Below are 24,246 nucleotides of genomic sequence, written 5' to 3' on the forward strand. Positions count from 1 at the left end.
AAATATCTTAGTCCCACTTCAATCAGTAAAATTTACAAAGATAAATAAGAACTTTAGAAAACTTCAGAAAAGACTACCGGTACTTACACTCAAACAGTACCTTAGACAGGAGGAAGAGGAATAACACGAATGGAAAAAAAAAAATCACACAACAGTCAGATAAAACTTTTAAGTATATATTGTCTTCAAAAGTAAACAGGATTCAGCACTCCAAGTGTGTATATGCAATTGTGCTAAGAAGACCAGAAAAATTAAATGAGAGGCCAACTCAGAAAAATGAATAATCAATATGGAAGAAAACATTAACAAACGGAATGGGAATGACCCTCCATGGGAGACAGCCCTACGATCTGAGCAGACAAGATGTTGAAAAGGAAGCATCGAGCACCTGACTGAGAGTTGGACACCTCTTTCCAGAAACAGAGGGAATCCTTGCAGAAATACAGGACAAGGTGGTTAATAAAAACTCAGAAATACATACAATAAAAACAAACAAGGCAATAAATGCAGAAAATGCCAAGAGAAACCAGACACAATCCAACATATTCCAGGATCCTGCAGCAGATTAACTCAATCTGATTACTTATGTAGGTACAATCAAGTGGCAAATATCGCTCAGCAAAATCTTGCTTTAAAACACAAACTCATGAATGACCTCCATCACCTCAATAAGGCACCATAAATTGAAGCCATATCCAGTTAGGGACAGAATCTCACAATTTATATTATAATCAATACATTATAACAGACAGGTTAATCTAAAATAACTATTAGGATATAATATTACAGGATAAACAAGCAGGAACAACTGCTTCAATAGATATCACCATTCTCAACACACACGTGCCTCAACAAATGGGGAATCTCACAACAGGCATTGTCTGTGTTGGCAGTCAGACAACTGAATTATTTTCCGTCAAATGAGCTTCCAAATGTTGCTACTCTGTCATTTGTTGCCACACCCCGCTGCTGATTCCCTTCTCCTCATCACACATTCTTATCCCGACCATTGTCCAGAGCCCCAAACTCTGCCCTGTGTGGACCTGCCTCTGGTTTCTGACCCTGCTTCGTTGAACATCCAACGGATGGTTTCCCATTCTGCTTTCAGTCTTTAGAGGAGAGTGGTGTTTTCTAACAACCCTTTAGAAGCAGGGAAAATGGCCCAAAATATGGAAATGAGCCCTGATTAAGGAGGTTAACACCCAATGTCATTCTTCGTCAGCCCAGAGACTTGAGGGGTGAAGAACATCTCAGACAGAACTGCAATCCGTGCGACTTCTTCAGTCAGTAGAAAAGTTAAGGGAAACCTCTTCACCCACAGCATGGTGACTGTTTGGACAGCAGGAGATGAACAATAGGGGAGGATTTAAAAGGACAGTCAAGGAACAGAATCACTGGCAGGGTCCAGCCGGCCTGAGTACACTAGTTGTGTTGTAAACTCACTGAGTTCCAAAGACAGAGTTTAAAATAGAACTGATTTATTTGTCTCAGATGCAGAATATTAAACTCCAGCCCCATTAAAGGTGAATGTGCAGCAGAAGAAACTCCTCCCATGCCCAGTGACCAGGGTGCAGGACTGTGTGTGGTGAGCAGCAGCAATAGTTGCAGAGTTCAGCACCGACAGTCAGTCTTGAAATAGAATTCAGCAACAGTGATGGACAAATATCCAGCATGCAGCTCATTGAAACTTTCTCCCCAGTTTGAACCCGGCAGTGTGTCACAAGCATAACATGCTGTAAGATTTCACTGCTACTGTAATGGCCTCTATGCAATGTTTCACTGCTGAGGTAATTGTTTCTCTGTAGCAGCAATGTTTAGGTTATGACAAGAGTTAACAGGGTTTGGGAATGCGGGGCTATCCAATGGCAGAAATGTTGTTCTTTCCTGTGAGTCTGGAAGAGAGAATTTCACCACCTTTTGCTGGGGAGAGATGAGGAGACATGAATGGAGAGAGTGGGCCCTTTTTCTTTCTTTTTGTTTTCTTTACTAACCCTATAGTCAAAGTAAGAATTATAAATCTCAATTGTTTAATCACATATTGTGTACAGTTTGTTATTTCAGTGTACTGATTTGGAACGGGACACATCATGAAGCATCCACCCGAATGAGATTTCTTAAGTTAGCTGGGTTGGGGAGCTATCACTCCAAAAGTTCAGCTGCTAGCCAAAGTGAGAGTTGCATAAGGTTAGATGACTGAGTGAATCGCTTCCCACATTCACAGCAGGTGAACAGCCTCTCCCCAGTGTGAACTCAATGATGCACATTCAGTTGATTTGGCTGAGAGAATCTTATGCCAAACTCTGAGCAGGAGATCAGCCTCTATCCAGTGTGAACTTGCTGGTGTCTCTCCAGTTGAGATGACGAAGTGAATCCCTTCCCACAGTCTGAACAGGTGATTGGCCTCTCCCTAGTGTGAACTGAACGGTGTGTTTGTAGGGTGGATGACCGAGTGAATCCTTTCCCACAGTCTGAGCAGGTGAACGGCCTCTCCCCAGTGTGATTTCGCTGATGTACCTTCAGTGTAGATGACCGAATGAATCCCTTCCCACACACTGAGCAGGTGAACGGCCTCTCCCCAGTGTGAACTCGCTGATGTACCTTCAGTTCAGATGACTCAGTGAATCCCTTCCCACAGACAGAGCAAGTGAATGGCCTCTCTCCAGTGTGAATTTGCTGATGTCTATTCAGTTTAGATGACCAAGTGAATCCCTTCCCACAGACTGAGCAGGTGAATGGCCATTTCCCTGTGTGGGCTGACTGGTGTCTCTGCAGGTGAGATGACCAATTGAATCCCTTCCCACAGACTGAGCAGGTGAATGGCCTCTCCCCGGTGTGAACTCGCTGATGTACCTTCAGTTGAACTGACTGAGTGAATCCCTTCCCACAGTCCGAGCAGGTGAATGGCCACTCCCCAGTATGAACTGACTGGTGACTCAGTAGCTGGGATGAAGAAGAGAATCCCTTCCCACAGTCTGAGCAGGCAAATGGCCGCTCCCCAGTGTGAACTCGCTGATGTAACTTCAGTTCGGATGAGCAAGTGAATCCCTTCCCACAGTCTAAGCAGGTGAACGGCCGCTCCACAGTGTGAACTCGCTGGTGAGCCATTAGGTTGGATGAGCAAGTAAATCCCCTCCCACAGACTGAGCAAGTGAACGGCCTCTCTCCAGTATGAACTCTCTGATGTACCTTCAGGTGGAATGACGCAGTGAATCCCTTCCCACAGTCTGAGCAGGTAAATGGCCTCTCTCCAGTGTGAAATCTCTGATGTGCTTTCAATTGAGAAGACCAACTGAATCCCTTCCCACAGTATGAACAGGTGAACGGCCACTCCCCGGTGTGAACTCGCTGATGAACCTTCAGTTCGGATGAGCAAGTGAATTCCTTCCCACAGTCGGAGCAAATGAATGGCCTCTCCCCAGTGTGAACTCGCTGGTGAATCTTTAGCTTTGCTGACTGAGTGAATCCCTTCCCACAGTCTGAGCAGATGAATGGCCTTTCTCTAGTGTGAACTCGCTGATGGACCTTCAGTTCGGATGAGCAAGTGAATCCTTTCCCACAGTCCGAGCAGGTGAATGGCCGCTCCCCAGTGTGAACTCGCTGGTGTGCCTTTAGTTGGGATGAGCAAGTAAATCCCCTCCCACAGTCTGAGCAGGTGAACGGCCTCTCTCCAGTATGAACTCTCTGATGTATCTTCAGATTAGATGACATAGTGAATCCCTTCCCACAGTCTGAGCAGGTGAATGGCCTCTCTCCAGTGTGAACTCGCTGATGTACCTTCAGGTGAGATGACCAGCTGAATCCCTTCCCACAGTCTGAGCAGGTGAACAGCTTCTCCCCAGTGTGAACACGCTGATGTAATTTCAGTTTAGATGAGCAAGTGAATCCTTTCCCACAGTCCGAGCAGGTGAACGGCCTCTCCCCGGTGTGAACTCGCTGGTGAGCCATTAGGTCAGATGACCTAGTGAATGCTTCCCCAAAATTCAACAGATGACCAGCCTCTGCCCACTATGAACTGACTTGCGTGTCCACAAGTGGGAAGACTGACTGAATCCCTTCTCACCCACAAAACAGGTGAACGGCCTTGCCCAGTGTGAACTTGCTGATGTACCTTCAGTTGAGAAGGCCGAGTGATTCCATTTCCACTGTCTGAGCAGATGAATCGTTCCACCCTGTGCAAAATGACGGGTGCGCCAGTCGGTCAGATGATTCAGTGAATCCTTCCCCACAGTCTGAACAGGAAGGATGATCGAGTGAATCCCTTGCTCCACTTCTTAAATATCTGGACAGAGATAGCAAAACTGGTGTGTTGAGCTCCAGATTCCTGTACACAAATTCCTTGTCATTTTTGACCTGTAAAAAGATTTACAATATCTGTCAATGGGTGCAGGACAACATTTCAGATGAGTTCACATAAGTTGTCAAGGTGTGATCTGGCATCACACTGTTACAGTGAAGTTCAACCCAAGTTGGAGAGAGAAATCACCTTCTAACTGGGCACAGTGCTGGTATCTGGAATGACCATCAAACTCTCTGATGCTCTTCCTGTCTCTATAAGAATGGGGCATTTCTGCCATCTCCAATCTGTGACCTGGCTCAGTTTGACTCTCTCCATTGATATTATTCCCTGTTCCCACTGAGCTGCATGGGTTCATGACCACACAGTAACTGAAACACTCTCACACAAATAGCCGGCAGTGTAGTGCATGCACCCACCACTCTCTGGGTAAAAAACTTACCCCTGGCATCCCCTCGGTATCTATTTCCAAGCACCTTGAAACTATGTCCTCTCGTGTTAGACATTTCAGTCCTGCAAATAAAACCTCTGGCTATCCACACGATCAATGCCCCTCATCATCTTATACACCTAAAAAATGCACTAAACATAGACAAGGTCATTAAACATTGCATGAGGATTTGTTGGAAGTATACAGAATTATGAGGGTACAGATAGCGTAAAGGCAAGCAGCTTTTTCCATTGAGGTTGTGTGGGGTGACAACCGAGGTCATGGGTAAGCGGGGAAGGTGAAAATTTAACGGGAACATGTGGAAAAGCTCTTTACTGAAATGGTCGTGAGAGTGTGGAATGAGATGTCAGCACAAGGGGTTCATGTGGGCTCAGTTTCACCATTTGAAAGAAGTTTGGATGGGAGCCTGGATGGTAGGGGTATGGAGGGCGATGGTCCCAGTCAGGTAGTTGCAATAGATACCTTAAATGTTTTTTTTTAGCATTGACTAGATGGGCCAAATAGCCTGTTTCCGTACTGAACTCCTCCATGTTTCTGTGACAGAGAAGCTGGCCAAACTTGTTTGGAAAGGAAAAGGTAGGAGTGATCGATATCTGAGGTCTGAACAACATCTGACTGGTGTCAAGAAAACAAACTCTCCCTCATTGTCACAAACACAAAGGAGCTGATTGTGTACTACAGGAGGAATGGAGACAGGCGAACCCCTATTGGCATCAATGGATCTGGGGTTGAGAGGGTGAACAGCTTTAAGATCCTCAGCATAAACATCACCAAGGATCTCAAATGCTCCGTACATACAGGCTGTGTTGTGAAAAGAGCACAGCAGCACCTCTTTCAGCTCAGATGGTTGAAGTTGCTTATTGTGGGCCCCAAATCCTAAGAACTTTCTACAGCGAGACAATAGAGAGCATGCTGACTGGGTGCAGCACTGCCTGGTATGGGAACTGTACTTCCCTCAATCGCAGGACCCTGCAGAGAGTGGTGCAGACAGCCCAGTGCATCTGTAGATGTGAACTTCTCACTATTCAGGAGATGTACAGAGACAGATGTGTAGAGGGCCCAAAGGATATTGGGGACCCAATTCACCACAACCACAAACTGTTCCTACTGCCACCATCCAGGAAACGGTACCACAGCAAAAGGACCAACAGGCTCCAGGACATCATCTTCTACCAGGCCATCAGACTGATTAATTCATGCTGATATAATTGCATGTTGATGTTATATTGACTGTTCTATGTATAAACAATATATTATAAATTACTATAAATTACACATTGCACATTTAGATGGAGAGTAACGTAAAGACTTTTACTCCTCATGTGTATGAAGTATGTATGTAATAAAGTCAATTCAATTTGACTCAATTTACCCTCTCCACTATCCGTTCAGTCACTCTGGCTCCCATTCCCCCTACAACTTATTTTAACCACTTCACCCTCTCACCACACTAGCTCCAGCAAGCCTTAATACCAGGATATTAGTCCCCTCCTTGTTCCATTCCCATAACTAATGAATCCCCTAACACTTATTTGACTTTCCACTGCCAGGAAATCCCCCCAACAGTTTCTAAAGTGGTCCACCTGCTGTTGTGTGGGATGTCCGCAAGAGTACTCTTCGATGGCTGTTTAACCTCATTCACCTGCCTGTCACCCAGTTTCCTGCGTCCTGCACCTTGGGTGTAACTCACCTCTCTTCATGTCACATCTATCACCCCCTCTGACTCCCAGCTGATCCAGAATTCAACAATTTCAAGTCCGAGCTCCTTCAAGTGCAGGGCTACAAGCTGCAGCTGGATGCACATCTTGTAGGTGAGGGCATCAGGGACACTGGAAGTCTCTGCACCTTCCCTCCAATACCCCCTTTAATTTCTAATGACCAGTGTGCACATAAATCATGCACTGTGCTTATTTTTACCCAGTGACAACATGTGCACAGTGATTTTTATATAGTTAGGTATTCATTTTAAGAGCTAGGAAATCACTGTCGATAAGAACTATGATCTCCTCTGGGTTTGATCGAGTTCATCTGCTTTCTCACACAAACTATGTAGCAGGACTGTAACAGGTAATGAAGGACTTTCTTACCAGAGCTTTTGCACATTGTGCATATGTGGTTTAATTACGCTTTAAAAAGTCAGATTTCCAAATATCACTCCACTTCTTCCCACTTGTAAGTTCTACAGCAACTTTTGCATCGCCACAATACACACATGTGACACCAGTTTCTAGATTAGACAAAAACATTTCCCCCGAACTCTCCTGATGAATTAAGGATATATTAAATAAAATCATTTTGAACCTATGTAACCTCTGGCTAAAAGAATAATTGGGACTGAATAGGAATATTTGAACCAAAGTAAACACTGTCTTCAGTGGTTAGCTAAGACAGGCTCATTATCAGTTCTCTGTGACTTGCAGAGTGACATACTGAGCGATGATAATATACACTGTACCCTCATTAGTTGATAACATTATACATTGTACCCTCTTTTGAGTAAAAGGAGGAGGACTCTCTGATAAGGACAGGAATAAACATCTGTTTGTAATTAAGTCAGGGCCTTGCAAAGGGAATAACTGATAAGGACTGGATAGTATAGATAGATAGATAGATAGATAGATAGATAGATAGATACTTTATTCATCCCCATGGGGAAATTCAACATTTTTTCCAATGTCCCATACACTTGTTGTAGCAGAAACTCATTACATACAATCCTTAACTCAGTAATAATATGATATGCATCTAAATCACTAGCTCAAAAAAAAGCATTAATAATAGCTTTAAAAAAAAAAGTTCTTAAGTCCTGGCAGTTGAATTGTAAAGTCTAATGGCATTGGGGAGTATTGACCTCTTCATCCTGTCTGAGGAGCATTGCATCGACAGTAACCTGTCACTGAAACTGCTTCTCTGTCTCTGGATGGTGCTATGTAGAGGATGTTCAGGGTTTTCCATAATTGACCGTAGCCATCTGTAATTAAAACCTTCAGTCAGCAAACTCTCTTATTTAATTAAGTTTGGAGCCAACAGACTTAGTGCGCGTACCAGTTCAAATAACATCTTGCAGTAGGAATGTATGGGGCTTACTATGTATAAATATATGGCTGTAACCTGATTAAATCAGTCCACTAGTCAGATGGTGGCAGTGCTTACGTGCCTTCCCTTTGACAAATGGGTCTCAAACTCCTGCAGGAAAATGAACTGTGGTGACGATAAGAAGCTGGTCTCCCGAGTTTTATTCAACTTCAACATTTGGAGTCACAAACACGATCCCAATATAGGGAGTGCTGAGCAGATGGGTTGAATGAAGATGTAAAGTGGAACAGTATATTATCAGCAAGTTGGAGGAATAATACATGTGACAAAGGGATAGAGGTCTGTACTGCAGAAGGAACGCCAAAGGTTGGGAGCCACTAAAAGCGGAGCGTGAATGGGTGGATGGGCACTAAAAAACGAGAGCAGGAAAAACAACGTAAGCAAACCAAGGCCGGCCCAGATAGGAGAGAAGGGCAGGAATATCAGTCTAAAGTTCGAACTGATAGGGAAACAAGGGATCCCAAACCCATGTCTGTCATATCGACCCTGTTTGAGGACAGTGACCGTGATGAGGAGTGGGCACTCACCGTACCTCTCCTACCTTACCAGGGGCCAAGTTCACCCAGTGCTCCCGAACTCCAATCCTCCCAGTACCCAGATACGGTGGCCACTCAGGTAAAACAGCGGCATAGGGAAGGGATGTCACTACATCCTGAGATCCAGAAAGGGAATACCGACGATTATTCCGAGACAGGGAGCGAAGAATCCAATAAATCCCCAGAGTTAGTGACTCCACAAAGACAACTGCCCACCCAAATGCTGCCCAATCCACGAGCAGGAGGAGGGACAGCGCTCAGTGATTCCTGTGTATGCACCCTGGAAGCCTCGAGAAATGATAATGATCATGAATCAGGCCCCAGGTAGAAAAGAAAAAGCAGCACAGTTTGCTCAGTGTGACCACAGTACCATACAAATGTTTAACATGACCCTGCAAGATTTATTCAGTCTCTGCTGCATGATTCTCTCAGCTGATGAAGGACGGAAATGGAAGGCAGAATTGAGAGACCAAACCTATCAGGAGTTACAAGCGGGAAACCATAATGAGAATGAACAGAGAGACCAGATCATTCAAGCCTTGGAAAGGGCTCTCCAGCAACCTGTAAACATCTCTAAAGTACCTGAATGCAAACCTAAGCCTGGGGAATCGGGACCAGACTATTGGGAGTGATTTGTGGCCTGCTACGGCACTTTCACAGGAGACCAAGCCTGTCCCCCCAGTTTACCGAAGCCTGGGGAATGGGGACCAGACTATTGGGAGTGATTTGTGGCCTGCTACGGCACTTTCGCAGGAGACCAAGCCTGTCCCCCCCAGTTTACCTAAGCCTGGGGAATCGGGACCAGACTATTGGGAGTGATTTGTGGCCTGCTACGGCACTTTCACAGGAGACCAAGCCTGGCCCCCCAGTTTACCGAAGCCTGGGGAATGGGGACCAGACTATTGGGAGTCATTTGTGGCCTGCTACGGCACTTTCACAGGAGACCAAGCCTGGCCCCCCAGTTTACCGAAGCCTGGGGAATGGGGACCAGACTATTGGGAGTCATTTGTGGCCTGCTACGGCACTTTCACAGGAGACCAAGCCTGTCCCCCCCCCCCCCCAGATTACCGAAGCCTGGGGAATGGGGACCAGACTATTGGGAGTCATTTGTGGCCTGCTACGGCACTTTCGCAGGAGACCAAGCCTGTCCCCCCCAGCTTACCTAAGCCTGGGGAATGGGGACCAGACTATTGGGAGTGATTTGTGGCCTGCTACGGCACCTTCACAGGAGACCAAGCCTGTCGCCCCCACCTTACCTAAGCCTGGGGAATGGGGACCAGACTATTGGGAGTGATTTGTGGCCTGCTACGGCACCTTCACAGGAGACCAAGCCTGTCCCCCCAGTTTACCTAAGCCTGGGGAATGGGGACCAGACTATTGGGAGTGATTTGTGGCCTGCTACGGCACCTTCACAGGAGACCAAGCCTGTCCCCCCAGTTTACCTAAGCCTGGGGAATGGGGACCAGACTATTGGGAGTGATTTGTGGCCTGCTACGGCACTTTCACAGGAGAGCAAGCCTGTCCCCCCCCCCCCCCCCCCCCAGTTTAATGCCCTACTGCTCCAAAACTTACCAACTAAGCCAACATGATTAAAACAGATAATATGGACTGGCCTGACAATGACCGAAATCGAATGTGACTAGCTTTGACATATTACTGGGACCTGATTTTTGATTCCTGATCAACCCCGAAAGGAACTGATATTTAAAGTGAACATGTTCAGCAGGAAGAAGGATGTGAATGGGCTATATCTGGGGATCAGAAATGGGAACAAAAACCTACCAAGGGACAGGTGGGGACAACAACCCGTTTAGAAATTGACAAGCAAGGATGCTTCCTACCGTGAGTACCACCCCTCAGGAAGAGCCCAATGTAATATTGACAGTTGCTGGAGTTTCAATTCCGTTTATGATTGATATGGGGGCAACCACAACCACTCTCGATCAGGAAATAGTATCATATAACCATATAACAATCACAGCACGGAAACAGGCCATTCCGGCCCTCCTAGTCCGTGCCGAACTCTTAATCTCACCTAGTCCCACCTACCCGCACTCAGCCCATAACCCTCCACTCCTTTCCTATCCATATACCTATCCAATTTTACCTTAAATGACACAACTGATCTGGCCTCTACTACTTCTACAGGAAGCTCATTCCACACAGCTATCACTCTCTGAGTAAAGAAATACCCCCTCGTGTTTCCCTTAAACTTTTGCCCCCTAACTCTCAAATCATGTCCTCTCGTTTGAATCTCCCCTACTCTCAATGGAAACAGCCTATTCACGTCAACTCTATCTATCCCTCTCAACATTTTAAATACCTCGATCAAATCCCCCCTCAACCTTCTACGCTCCAATGAATAGAGACCTAACTTGTTCAACCTTTCTCTGTAACTTAAGTGCTGAAACCCTGGTAACATCCTAGTAAATCGTCTCTGCACTCTCTCTAATTTATTGATATCTTTCCTATAATTCGGTGACCAGAACTGTACACAATATTCCAAATTTGGCCTTACCAATGCCTTGTACAATTTTAACATTACATCCCAACTTCTGTACTCAATGCTCTGATTTATAAAGGCCAGCGTTCCAAAAGCCTTCTTCACCACCCTATCTACATGAGACTCCACCTTCAGGGAACTATGCACTGTTATTCCTAGATCTCTCTGTTCCACTGCATTCCTCAATGCCCTACCATTTACCCTGTATGTTCTATTTGGATTATTCCTGCCAAAATGTAGAACCTCACACTTCTCAGCATTAAACTCCATCTGCCAACGTTCAGCCCATTCTTCTAACCGGCATAAATCTCCCTGCAAGCTTTGAAAACCCACCTCATTATCCACAACACCTCCTACCTTAGTATCATCAGCATACTTACTAATCCAATTTACCACCCCATCATCCAGATCATTTATGTATATTACAAACAACATTGGGCCCAAAACAGATCCCTGAGGCACCCCGCTAGTCACCGGCCTCCATCCCGATAAACAATTATCCACCACTACTCTCTGGCATCTCCCATCTAGCCACTGTTGAATCCATTTTATTACTCCAGCACTAATACCTAACGACTGAACCTTCTTAACTAACCTTCCATGTGGAACTTTGTCAAAGGCCTTGCTGAAGTCCATATAGACTACATCCACTGCCTTACCCTCGTCAACATTCCTCGTAACTACTTCAAAAAATTCAATAAGGTTTGTCAAACATGACCTTCCACGCACAAATCCATGCTGGCTACTCCTAATCAGATCCTGTCTATCCAGATAATTATAAATACTATCTCTAAGAATACTTTCCATTAATTTACCCACCACTGATGTCAAACTGACAGGTCTATAATTGCCAGGCTTACTTCTAGAACCCTTTTTAAACAATGGAACCACATGAGCAATACGCCAATCCTCCGGCACAATCCCTGTTTCTAATGACATCTGAAAGATCTCCGTCAGAGCTCCTGCTATCTCTACACAAACTTCCCTCAAGGTCCTGGGGAATATCCGGTCAGGACCCGGAGATTTATCCACTTTTAAATTTCTTAAAAGCGCCAGTACTTCCACCTCTTTAATTGTCATAGGTTCCATAACTTCCTTACTTGTTTCCCACACCTTACACCATTCGATATCCTTCTCCTTAGTGAATACCGAAGAGAAGAAATCGTTCAAAATCTCTCCCATCTCCCTCGGCTCCACACATAGCTGACCACCCTGATTCTCTAAGGGACCAATTTTATCCCTCACTATCCTCTTGCTTTTAATATAACTGTAGAAGCCTTTCGGATTTACTTCCACCTTATTTGCCAAACCAAACTCGTAACTTCTTTTAGCTTTTCTAATCTCTTTCTTAAGTTTCCTTTTACATTCTTTATATTCCTCGAGCAATTCCTTTACTCCATGCTGCCTATATCTATTGTAGACATCCCTCTTTTTTCGAACCAAGTTTCTAATATCCCTTGAAAACCATGGCGCTTTCAAACCTTTAATCTTTCCTTTCAACCGAACAGGAACATAAAGATTCTGTACCCTCATAATTTCACCCTTAAATGACCTCCATTTCTCTATTACATCCTTCCCATAAAACAACTTGACCCATTCCACTCTCTCTAAATCCCTGCGCATCTCCTCAAAGTTAGCCTTTCTCCAATCAAAAATCTCAACTCTAGGTCCAGTCCTGTCCTTCTCCATAATTATATTGAAGCTAATGCTATTGTGATCACTGGACCCGAAGTGCTCCCCAACACATACATCTGTCAGCTGACCTATCGCATTCCCTAACAGGAGATCCAACACTGCCCCATCTCTAGTCGGTACTTCTATGTATTGTTGCAAAAAGCTATCCTGCACACATTTCACAAACTCTAAACCATCCAGCCCTTTTACAGAATGAGCTTCCCAATCTATGTGTGGAAAATTAAAATCGGAAAAGGACTTCCAGCTATCAGACGCTACAATCACTCTGTCTGGTTTCGAAGGCACGGAGCGTACGTATTCACGTACCCAGCCACTGCAGGTGGAATTCCAGGGGAAGCAGTGTGAGGTTTCATTTACAGTCACCACCAGACAGGGGAGTAATCTCATAGTGAGAGAGTTGCTCTGTCCGTTGGAAGTCGAGATTCTATGCAGGGACAAGGATAGCACGCTGGAACTGCAAACAACTGATAGCTTCCTCTGATCACCCAGTGGTGGGCACTTTTTCTGGACTCCACTGCATTTGAGCCCCGTCTGCCAGTGGCCAGCTCCCATGTGACTCTGTGCTATGACCCTACATGGTGCTCAACTGAGGAAAGCCAATATTATGCACCCCTCGAGGGACAGAAATTCCCAGTCACGGTGATTGGAGAGGTTAAAGGAAGAGACGACATTGCATTTCTGGTTGAAGTTCCAGATTTCTTTTGACGACAGACAGGACTGGTGGTTCCCCATACCACCTTCAGGGTTTGCCCTGGGTTCAAGCCAAAGAGACTAGGGCTCCTTGCCCACACCCTGACGAAACAGGCCTCCAGCACCGAGGGAAACTGGCAAGACTTGGCGCGGGCCAACTCCGATACTGGAAGGAGCCTGAGGTGAAGACAGGACATCTGGTAAGACATTCTTTTAATAGTGACCGAACCCAAGATGTTGTCCCCCATCTCTGGGCAATTTCAGTCCATGAAGTCAGCCCTCCTGTCCGGATCACAGTGAAAGAAGGACAGACTCTCCCATCCATTCCGCAATACCCCCTCTAGCCCGTCTGGATCACAGTGAAAGAAGGACAGACTCTCCCATCCATTCTGCAATACCCCCTCTAGCCCGAGGCAACGTTTTATGAGGATGGAAACTCTTTTGTGGATCCATCAGGAAAACGATATCCTGACTATGCGATAGTGACGGACAGTGAAGTAATTGAACAGGCATCTTTTGAAGCAGCTGTCTCCATCCAGAAGGCTGAGCTGTTTGCTCTGACTCGTGCATGTATCCAAGCAACAGACTAAAGTGGGAACATTTACACAGACTCCCGTTATGCATTTGGAATTGTACATGACTACAGGGCTCTCTAGGAACATGGGGATTCCTGACTTCCTCTGGCCACCCCATTAGTAATGCCACCTTTGTAAAGAACTTATACACCACTCTACAGCTACCTCAAGTTATTTCTTTTCAGGGAAACACCTCTGTGGAGGAGTGCAAACTGTAGTCCCATATGAGGTGCCAGAAAGTCCCTGGCCTAAGTTTTCGGATCACCCAGCAGGACAGGTTTGTGTTCCTACATAGTTTTTACCAATATCAGTCGATCAGAAACATGATTTTACACACCTGGGAAAGGAGGGAATGGTTGGTATCCTGTACCCTGCACACCGGGTACGACTCCCTTGACAGGTGGATCTTTTTCGTGTCTACAAGTTGATTTTATTGAATTCCCTAGAGTACATTGCTATAGATACTGCTTAGTTATTATAGATGTGTTTAGTAGATGGATTGAAGCTATTCCAACTGCCATCAATACTGCTGTGACTGTTGTGAAGGTATTATTACGGGAAATAATTCCCAGGTATGGCCTGCCAGAGATGCTGAGCTCTGACAATGGCCCACACTTTATGGTGAAAGCAAACGAAGGGGTATGTAACAAACTAGCTATCAAGCAACAATTCCACTGTGTACACCACCCATGGGCCGCTGGCAGAGTGGAGAGAGCCAATGGCACTCTGAAGAGTAAACTGGCCAGACTAACAGTGGAGACTGGACTCACTTGGTTGAAGGTCCGACCATTAGCCCGATTCCACATGAGGGTTACCCCACAGGGGAAAACAGGGCTGTCACCAGCTGAAATCGTTTCTGGACGGCCCATGAGGACACCCTGGGAACAAAGTCTCAGGATTAAAGGCAAAGTGAATAAGAATAAGGAACCTTGGTTCTCGATGGATATTGGAACTCTGATAAAGAAGAGAGAGATGTATGACATGTGTAAGAAACAGGGAGCAAATAAGGTACTTGAGGAGTATAAAAAGTGCAAAAAAAAAACTTAAGGGAGAAATCAGGAGGGCTGAAAGAAGACATGAGGTAGCATTGGCAGTCAAGGTGAAGGATAGTAAGAGCTTCCACAGGTATATTAATAGCAAAAGGATAGTTATGGGATAAAATTGGTCCTCTTGAAGATCAGAGTGGTGGGCTATGTATGGAACCAAAAGAAATTGGGGAGATGTTAAATGGTTTTTTTGTGTCTGAATTTACTAAGGAAACTGGCATGGAGTCAATGGAAATAAGGCAAACAAGTATTGAGGTCATGGAACCTATACAGAGAGAAGAGGAGGAGGGGCTTGCTACTTTGAGGCGAGTAGATAAATCTCCAGGACCTGACAGGGTATTCCCTCGGACCATGAAGGAGACGAGTGTTGAAATTGCAGGGGCCTTGGCAGATATATTTAAATGTCATTATCTACGGGTGAGGTGCCAGAGGATTGGAGGATAGCTCATGTTGTTCCATTGCTTAAAAAAGGCTCTAAAAGTAATTCTCGAAATTATAGGCTGGTAGGTTTGATGTTGGTAGTGGGTAAAATATTGGAAGGAGTACTGCGAGACAGGATCGACAATTATTTAGATAGACAGGGACATTAGGGAGAGTCAACATGGCTTTGTGTGTGGTAGGTCAAGTTTAACAAATCTATTAGAGTGTTTTGAGGAGGTTACAAGGAAAGTGGATGAAGGCAAGGCAGCGGATGTTGTCTACATGGACTTCAGTAAGGCCTTTGGCAAGGTCCCGCATGGGAGGTTAGGTAGTAAATTGGATTAGACATTGGCTCAATTGGAGAAGCCAGAGATTGGTAGTGGAGGATTGTTTCTCTGAGTGGAGGCCTCTGACTAGTGGTGTGCCACAGGGATCAGTGCTGGGTCCATTGTTATTTGTCATCTTTATCATTGATCTGGATGATAATTTGGTAAATTGGATCAGCAAATTTGCTGATGATACAAAGACTGGAGGTGTAGTGGTCAGTGAGGAAGGTTTTCAAAGCTTGCAAAGGGATCTGGACCAGCTAGAAAAAGGGGCTGAAAAATGGCAGATGGAGTTTAATACAGACAAGTGTGAGGTGTTGCACTTTGGAAGGAAAAACCAATGTAGAACATATAAGGTAGATGGTGGGGCACGGAGGAGTGCAGTAGAACAGAGGGATCTAGGAATACTGATACAAAATTCCCTAAAAGTGGCATCATGGGTAGATAAGGGTAGTAAAGAGAGCTTTTGATACATTGACCTTTGCAAATCAAAGTATTGAGTATAAGAATTGGAATGTTATGGTGAGGTTGTATAAGGCATTGGTGAGGCCGAATTTGGAGTATCATGTGCAGCTCTGGTCACCGAATTACAGGAAGGATATTAATAAGGCTGAAAGAGTGCAGAGAAGGATTATGAGGATGTTGCCGGGACTTGAGAAACTGAGTTACAGAGAAAGGTTGAATAGTTTAGGACTTCATTCCTAGGAGTGTAGAAGAATGAGGGGAGACTTGATAGAGGTATATAAAATTATGATGGGTACAGATAGAGTGAATGCAAGCAGGCTTTATCCAGTGAGGCTAGGGGAGAAAAAAAAAACAGAGGACATGGATTAAGGGTGAAGGGCGAAAAGTTTAAAGGGAATATAATGGGGGGGCATCTTCACAACTGGGTCAGACTGATACTGGCATAACAGGTTCTTCTGGGCACATTCTGTCTCACTCCCAAATATTTCCTACTTTCCTTTGTACTGGTACGTAATGTCTAAAGGACCAGTGTTTGAGTAAATGAGACTCACCAAACTTTCTCCTGACTGAATCACTGGAATCTCCGAGTCAGATGGGTTCTCTCCAGTTGATGCTCTCAATCCTCGGGCTGCTTCACTTGTTGCTGTTCCCTCGTCTTCAGTCGTGATCTTTCTTCAAATAAACCTCTCACCACAGGTCTAACTTTAACCAGAGAGACAATGAAGCACATTAATAATGAAAAGGAGAACTAAACATTTCTGCTTAATGTTACTAAGAACAAAACTCACTGAAATTTAAACACTGAAGGCAGATTTAATGATCTCAGTGAAAAATCTTTTATTGTCCCTCACATGTCACAGAATGATATGGGATAAGAAGGAGCCATCATTCAGTCATGGTAAGACATAAGACACAGGAACAGAATTAGGTGATTCGATCCATCTGGTCTGCCCACCACTGAACCATGGCTGATGTTTATTCCAACACCATATTCCTGCCTTCCTCCTGTAACCCTGAAGCTACTCAGCAATCATGAATATATTAATCTGTCATAAATATACCCAAATGGCAACTTCAACCAACCTCTGTGGCAACAAATTCCACAGATCAGACATCATTTGGCCAAATTTTATTTCTCCTCTCAGTTTTAAAGGGAAGCTTCTTTATTCCAATACTGTGCCATCAGATCACAGTCTAATGGAAACATCATCTCCATGTCCACTGTATCCAGGCTTTTCAGCATTTGGTAGGTTTACTTAACCAAACATCCCCCACTACCCCCACTGTCCCCCTGAACTCCATTGAGCACAGGTCCAGAACCATCAAATGCTCCTCAAACATAACGCCGAACATTCCTGAGATTATTCTTGTAAACCTTGTTCGCAACAACTGTACTGAACACATTTCTAGGAATAACAAGCTAATTGGTACCAGGGTAATTTGCAGGGAAAAGTTGTGGTTACTTTACTGTTCTACTATCACAGAGTGAGCCATTTCCACTTCCACATTAAAAATGGTACATTTCAGGAAACATAAACCAATCCAAAGTGAATGTAATAAAAAGAAATTGGTATTACCAAACTGCTCAGCATGTAAGGAACAGCTGTGGGGAGAGGAACAATCTTTACAATTCAGGTTAATTACATTTTGTCAGGATGACTTCATTTTCAGTTTTTAGTGCAGATCTCCAGCAACTTGAGATTCTGCCCGATTTCCACCGCTTTATCCAGATCTGACTTCCACAAAATGCGAGTGATTTTAAAGGGCTGGGCTGCTGGAAGCACATTACCAGACCTGGTGTGATTGCAACTGTGTCTGACAGAGGCATAAATGGTTCTTCTGGGCACATTCAGTCTCACCAACTATTTCCCACTTTCTATTGTACAGGTATGTAATGTATAAAGGACCAGTGTTTGAGTAAGTGAGACTCACCAAACTTCCTCCTCACTGACTCACTGGGAACTCTAAGTCAGCTGATTCAGAGTTGTTCTCTCCAGTTGATGCTCTCAGTCCTCGGGCTGGTTCACTTGTTGCTATTCCCACATCTTCAGCTGTGGTTTGCTTCCAGTTGGGGTTTTTCTTCCAATAAACCTCTCACCGCAGGTCTAACACTAACCAGAGAGATAATGAAGCACATTAACAATGAAAAGGAGAAGCAAACATTTCTGCTTAATGTTACTAAGAACAAAACTCACTGAAATTTAAACGTTGAAGCCAAATATAATAATCTCAGTGAACAATCTTTTATTGTCCCTCACACATCACAAAACAATATGGGATAAGATGGAGCCATCATTCTGTCATGGTAATACATAAGACACAGGAACAGGATTTGGTGATTTGATCCATCTGGGCTATAAACGTGCAGGAGCAATGTGTGGTTAAGTGCCATGCTCAAGGATACAACGCACTGCCTGGCCTGAGGCTCGAACTCATGACCTTCAGATTGCTTAACCACTCGGCCATGTGCACATCACAGAAACCATTCAGCCCCTAGACTTCCCAGTCCCTCGGTAAAGCAGGCAGTGAAATCAAAGATCCCCAAAACCTGGGATGTTCTCATTACTCACCCACCCCAATCCAGGAGAAGACACAACAGCCAGAAAGCTCAACTGCAAATGTGACCAGCCTCAGGAAACGAGGCGAGTTGGGGGAAGTTAACGAGACTCAGTGACCAATGTCAGATCCCCCAACACAACATAGAGGAAGCATCCTGACCCAGCCAGGGACTCTAAGCACACACCATGTCATCTTGCATCACGTATTTGCTGCACAAATCACTCTCTCACCTAGATGGGGTCAGTTGTGCTGTGAGGATTACATTCCTTGACTTCTCTAGTGCCTTTAACACCATCCAGCCCAAGATCTTAAGGCACAAACTAACGGAGATGGGAGTAGACTCTCACATGGTGGATTGGATAGTGGACTACTTGACAGATAGACCTCAGTATGTGCGGTTGGGAGACTGTAGGTCTGACACGGTGGTCAGCAGCACAGGAGCGCCGCAGGGAACCGTACTCTCTCCGGTCCTGTTCACCCTGTACACATCAGACTTCCAATATAACTGGGAGTCCTGCCATGTGCAGAAGTTCGCTGATGACACGGCCATAGTGGGGTGTGTCAGGAATGGACAGGAGGAGGAGTATAGGAAACTGATACAGGACTTTGTGATATGGTGCAACTCAAACTACCTGCGTCTCAATATCACCAAGACCAAGGAGATGGTGGTGGACTTTAGGAGATCTAGGCCTCATATGGAGCCAGTGATCATTAATGGAGAATGTGTGGTGCAGGTTAAGACCTACAAGTATCTGGGAGTACAGTTAGACGAGAAGCTAGACTGGACTGCCAACGCAGATGCCTTGTGCAGGAAGGCACAGAGTCGACTGTACTTCCTTAGAAGGTTGGCGTCATTCGATGTCTGCAGTGAGATGCTGAAGATGTTCTATAGGTCAGTTGTGGAGAGCGCCCTCTTCTTTGTGGTGGCGTGTTGGGGAGGAAGCATTAAGAAGAGGGACGCCTCACGTCTTAATAAGCTGGTAAGGAAGGCGGGCTCTGTCGTGGGCAAAGTACTGGAGAGTTTAACATCGGTAGCTGAGCGAAGGGCGCTGAGTAGGCTACGGTCAATTATGGAAAACTCTGAACATCCTCTACATAGCACCATCCAGAGACAGAGAAGCAGTTTCAGCAACAGGTTACTATCGATGCAATGCTCCTCAGACAGGATGAAGAGGTCAATACTCCCCAATGCCATTAGGCTTTACAATTCAACTGCCAGGACTTAAGAACTTTTTTTTTTTAAAGCTATTATTAATGCTTTTTGATTTAGATGCATATCATATTTTTACTGAGTCAAGTATTCTATGTAATTAGTTTTTGCTACAACAAGTTTATGGGACATTGGAAAAAAAGGTTGAATTTTCCCATGGGGATGAATAAAGTATCTATCTATCTATCTATCTATCCATCTATCTATCTATCTATCTATCATCACAAAGTGAAGGGTAGGGCAGATCGACAGTAAACAGCCTCACGTGACCTGTTGGTGGGTCTCCCGTTTCAACTCTACGGAAATAGACAGCCTGGGCTCCAGGTTTGGATCGTTCAATGCAGATTAAGTGAAGTCGACACATTTTTGACCAGCCCAGATAATCGGAAAATAAATGAGTAATTGGTCCTCAGTTCGGGGCTCACCGCCAACATCAGATCTCCCCGCTTGGGATCGGTCTCAATACTCACCGATGGGAACGCAATATCTTCGGCCCACAGACAGTGATCCCGACCCCTGGCTCCACCACCCAGGAGGTGAGGACCCTTCCCTCGATCCCACAGATGATGCACTTCAGCACTGAGCAGAAAAGAAAACACCGCCCGGCCGGAGACAGTGAACATGCGCGAAGTGAGTGTCACATCATCCGGAGGGCAGGGCCTCGGAAACAGATGCACAGGTGCTGCCCATCTGCTGTTAAATGGGAGGGGCAAACGGGATCACGTGACCAGTCAGGTCTCCCAACCCAGGCAGAGTTTTCCAGCTACCCACCACTCTGTGTAAAGAAACAAACTTGCTGCTTACATCTCCTCTCACCTTAAATATATTGGACATTTCAACCCCCAGGAAAAATAGATTGTCTGTCCACTCAGAATCAGAATCAGGTTTATTATCACCAGTGTGTGTCATGAAATTTGAAAACCATGCAGCAGCAGTTCAATGCAATACATATTATAGAAGGAAAAAAAACCCAAAATAAAATAATAAAAATAAACAACTAAATTATTTACAGCATATCTGGGACCCTTACTCTTTGTGATTTTGATAAATGACCTGGATGAGGAAGTGGAGGGATGGGTTAGCAAGTTTGCTGATGACACAAAGGTTGGGGGAGTTGTGGATAGTGTGGAGGGCTGTCAGAGGTTTCAGTGGGACATTGATAGGATGCAAAAATGGGCTGAAAAGTGGCAGATGGAGTTCAAACAAGATAAGTGTGAAGTGGTTCATTTTGTTAGGTCAAACATGATGGCAGAATATAACATTAATGGTAAGACTCTTGGCAGTGTGGAGGATCAGAGGGATCCTGGGGTCCCAGTCCATAGGACACTCAAAGTTGCTACGCAGGTTGACTCTGTGGTTAAGAAGGCATATGATGCATTGACCTTCATTAATCATGGGATTGAATTTAGGAGCCGAGAGGTAATGCGGCAGCTATATGTGACGCTGGTCACAGCCCACTGTGCTCAATTCTGGTTGCCTCACTACATGAAGCATGTGGAAACCATAGAAATGGTGCAGAGGATATTTACACAGATGTTGCCTGGATTGGGGAGCATGCCTTATTAGAATAGTTTGAGTGAACTCGGCCTTTTCTACTTGGAGCAGCGGAGGATGAGAGGTGACCTGATAGAGGTGTATAAGATGATGAGAGGCATTGATCGTGTGGATAGTCAGAGACTTTTTCCCAGGTCTGAAATGGTTATGAAAAGACAGCACAGGTTTAAGGTGCTGGGGAGTAGTTGCAGAGGAAATGTTACGGATAAGTTTTTTTACTCAGGGAGTGGTTGGTGAGTGTGTGGAATTGGCTACCGGCAATGGTGGTGGAGGTGGGTAGAATATGGTCTTTTGAATAGGTACCTGGAGACACTGGAGAAAAATAAAGAAATACTAGCTTAGAAAAATAGAGGGCTATGGGTAACCATAGTAATTCCTAAGGTAGGGACATATTGGCACAACTTTGTGGGCAGAAGGGCTTGTATTGTGCTGTAGGTTTTCTATGTTTCTGTGAATAAATTAAAAATCGTGCAACAAACAGAAATATATATATTTTAAATGTGAGGTAGTGTTCAAGGGTTCAATATCCATTTAGCAATCGGATGGCAGAGGGGAAGAAACTGTTCCTGAATCACTGAGTGTGAGCCTTCAGACTTCTGTACCTCCGTACCTGCTGGTAACATTGAGAAAACCACATGCCCTGGGTGCTGGAGGTCCTTGATAATGGACGCTGCCTTTCTGAGACACTGCTTCTAATCCTCTGGTAATCTTATAAACGTCCATCCAGTCTCACCCCAGCCGGCACGGCTCCGGAGAAAACGACACAATTTTGTCCAACCTCTCGTTAAAGCTCAGGCCCTCTAATCCAGGCAATATCCTGGTAAACCTTTTCTGCGCCCATTCCAAAGCCCCGATATCCTTCCGAGAATGGGAGCGACCAGAACTGTATGAAACACTCCAGATGTGGTCTAACGAGTTTTATAAAGTTGCAACACAACTTCCCGACTTTTGAACTCAATGCTTCAACTGATAAAGACAACCATGCCATTTGCCTTCTTAACCACCCGATCAATCTGTGCAGTGTCTTTCAGGGAGCGATGAACTTGGAGTCTAAGATCCCTCTGATCATTAACACTGTTCAGGGTTTTGCATTTAACAGTGTACTGTCTCATGCATTCGACCTACCGAGCTGCCAAGATGATCATCACTAATCAAATCTCACTGAGATTTCTCAGGTCCTGTTGAATTTATTGCCAACTGCACAAGTACGGGAAGGTACAGGGACAGAGAAACACTGACTTGTGGCAGCATCACAGGCAAGTACATTCAGATAACACACGGAACACAAATTATACGATTCTCTGTCAGTAACAATATAGAAACATGTTTTACTTCATCCGGCTAATAGGACCAGAACAACAGGGGCTGAGCGGCGGCTCATCTCAGACGGTTCGGTGTGAAGGTCTCACAACCCGGACCGACCCCGGCAGATTCTGTGAAGGAAGCGAGGCGAGGCCGCCAGTTCGGGAAAGTTCATCCCCTCCCCCTTCAGGTTTCACCGATCACTTTGTCTTTCTCTCTCCCTTCCCCACCCCCACCGTTTATTCTCCAGTCCTGCCGAAGGGTTTCGGCCGCTAATGTCGACTGGACTCTTTTCCTGGATTCTGCCCGGTCTGCTGAGTTCCTCCAGCATTTTGTGCGCGTTGCTCGCATTTCCAGCATCTGCAGATTTTCTCTTGTTTGAGTTCGGGAAAGTTAACTCACCACCCAACGTCAGACCTCCGCACTCGGGACCGGCTTCAATACTCACCGAAGGGAAATTGTTGCTGCTGCCCCGCAGAGAATAATCCGTCTCCGGCTCCCCATCCAAGGGGGCGAGAACCCCCTCCCGATCCCGATCTCACCGCCGTCCCGCTTTCACAAAGAACGAAACAACAACACTGCCGTTCCCGGGAATGTGAGCATGCGCAATGTGCTTATTGCGTCACGGGCGTTGGGCGGAGCCTCGGAAAATGCTGACGATCTGCGGTAAAACGGGATCACGTGGCTCGGTGACTGTTCCTCCCCCTTCACACATTGCCCGACGCACCGCCGCATTTCCCAAATTATTTCATTATTTCCCTATATTATTTCCATATTTACACCAGACATGTATTTAGTTTTCCCCTCCATATCTTCCCCGATCCCTTTCCCTCCAGCCCCAGGTCACAGAGTTCTCAGGGTTATAATTTCGATTCCCATCCCATCCCATCCCGACACACAATTCAGACCCACACAGGAAATGTGCGGGTTTCAGTTAAATCAGTCTATGTTTATAAACACTTAATTATTAGCCCAGCCGTTAAACCGATAAAGCTCGAGCACAGCAGCACGTCGGTGACGTAAAACACCGCACACGTGAGGGCACATCCCGGTGTGGGAAGCCCATGTGTGACGTCAGGCGAGTGGGGGGGGGAGCTGTATTACGTCACCTGTGGGGGAGCGCTCGTATTTAAAAGCACCTTAATGGATTTTTCGGTGGGACAACAACATTAATCACGGGTTTCATTACTGAATCCAGTGTTGTGGGATGTAAAGTCCCCTGTTATGTGTCCGGCTGTGCCGTGTTGTTGGTGGAGTGGGCAGCGTGGTGTTTGTCTCGATTCGGGTCACAACACCAGAATTGCCAGCGGGGTCCACACACAGTGTATTAGTCAACAGAGAACCTCTCGTCCCTGCAGTCTTTGTCTCCCTGTAAACTCAACACCCTGACAGTGTGGACCACAGATACCCCTTCCTCTCAGAGTCAGGGAATCACTCAGACAGCTGATCGCTGAGAGGAATTATATTTATTGGTCATTAAAGTTCGCCCAGATTCGTTTGGACGGATTTGATGTGGAGTTCGGG

The 24,246-nt window shown here is 45.4% G+C and overlaps 2 protein-coding genes across 5 annotated transcripts in view; both read right to left on the bottom strand.

The window, feature by feature from the left end:
- Positions 1-24,246, bottom strand: part of LOC140723079 (uncharacterized) — a 561,502-nt gene that overhangs the window by 222,440 nt on the left and 314,816 nt on the right. The gene's annotated exons all lie outside the window — the stretch shown is intronic.
- LOC140723077 (uncharacterized) lies at positions 214-23,368 on the bottom strand. Of its 4 annotated transcripts, none has more exons than XM_073037696.1 (4): positions 23,171-23,350; positions 18,030-18,202; positions 16,649-16,799; positions 214-4,350 (listed from the first exon to the last, which is right to left on the bottom strand). In XM_073037696.1, the coding sequence occupies exon 4, from the start codon at positions 3,943-3,945 to the stop codon at positions 2,320-2,322; it is 1,626 nt and encodes a 541-aa protein (XP_072893797.1). In that variant the 5' UTR covers positions 3,946-4,350; positions 16,649-16,799; positions 18,030-18,202; positions 23,171-23,350; the 3' UTR covers positions 214-2,319. The 4 variants fall into 4 exon arrangements, 3 of the variants coding, with proteins under 3 accessions (XP_072893797.1, XP_072893798.1, XP_072893796.1); XM_073037697.1 differs by having other exon boundaries at positions 16,649-16,795; positions 18,030-18,208; XM_073037695.1 differs by having other exon boundaries at positions 18,030-18,208.

The sequence above is a fragment of the Hemitrygon akajei genome, unplaced genomic scaffold, assembly GCF_048418815.1.
Source record: "Hemitrygon akajei unplaced genomic scaffold, sHemAka1.3 Scf000100, whole genome shotgun sequence".
Taxonomy (NCBI): domain Eukaryota; kingdom Metazoa; phylum Chordata; class Chondrichthyes; order Myliobatiformes; family Dasyatidae; genus Hemitrygon; species Hemitrygon akajei.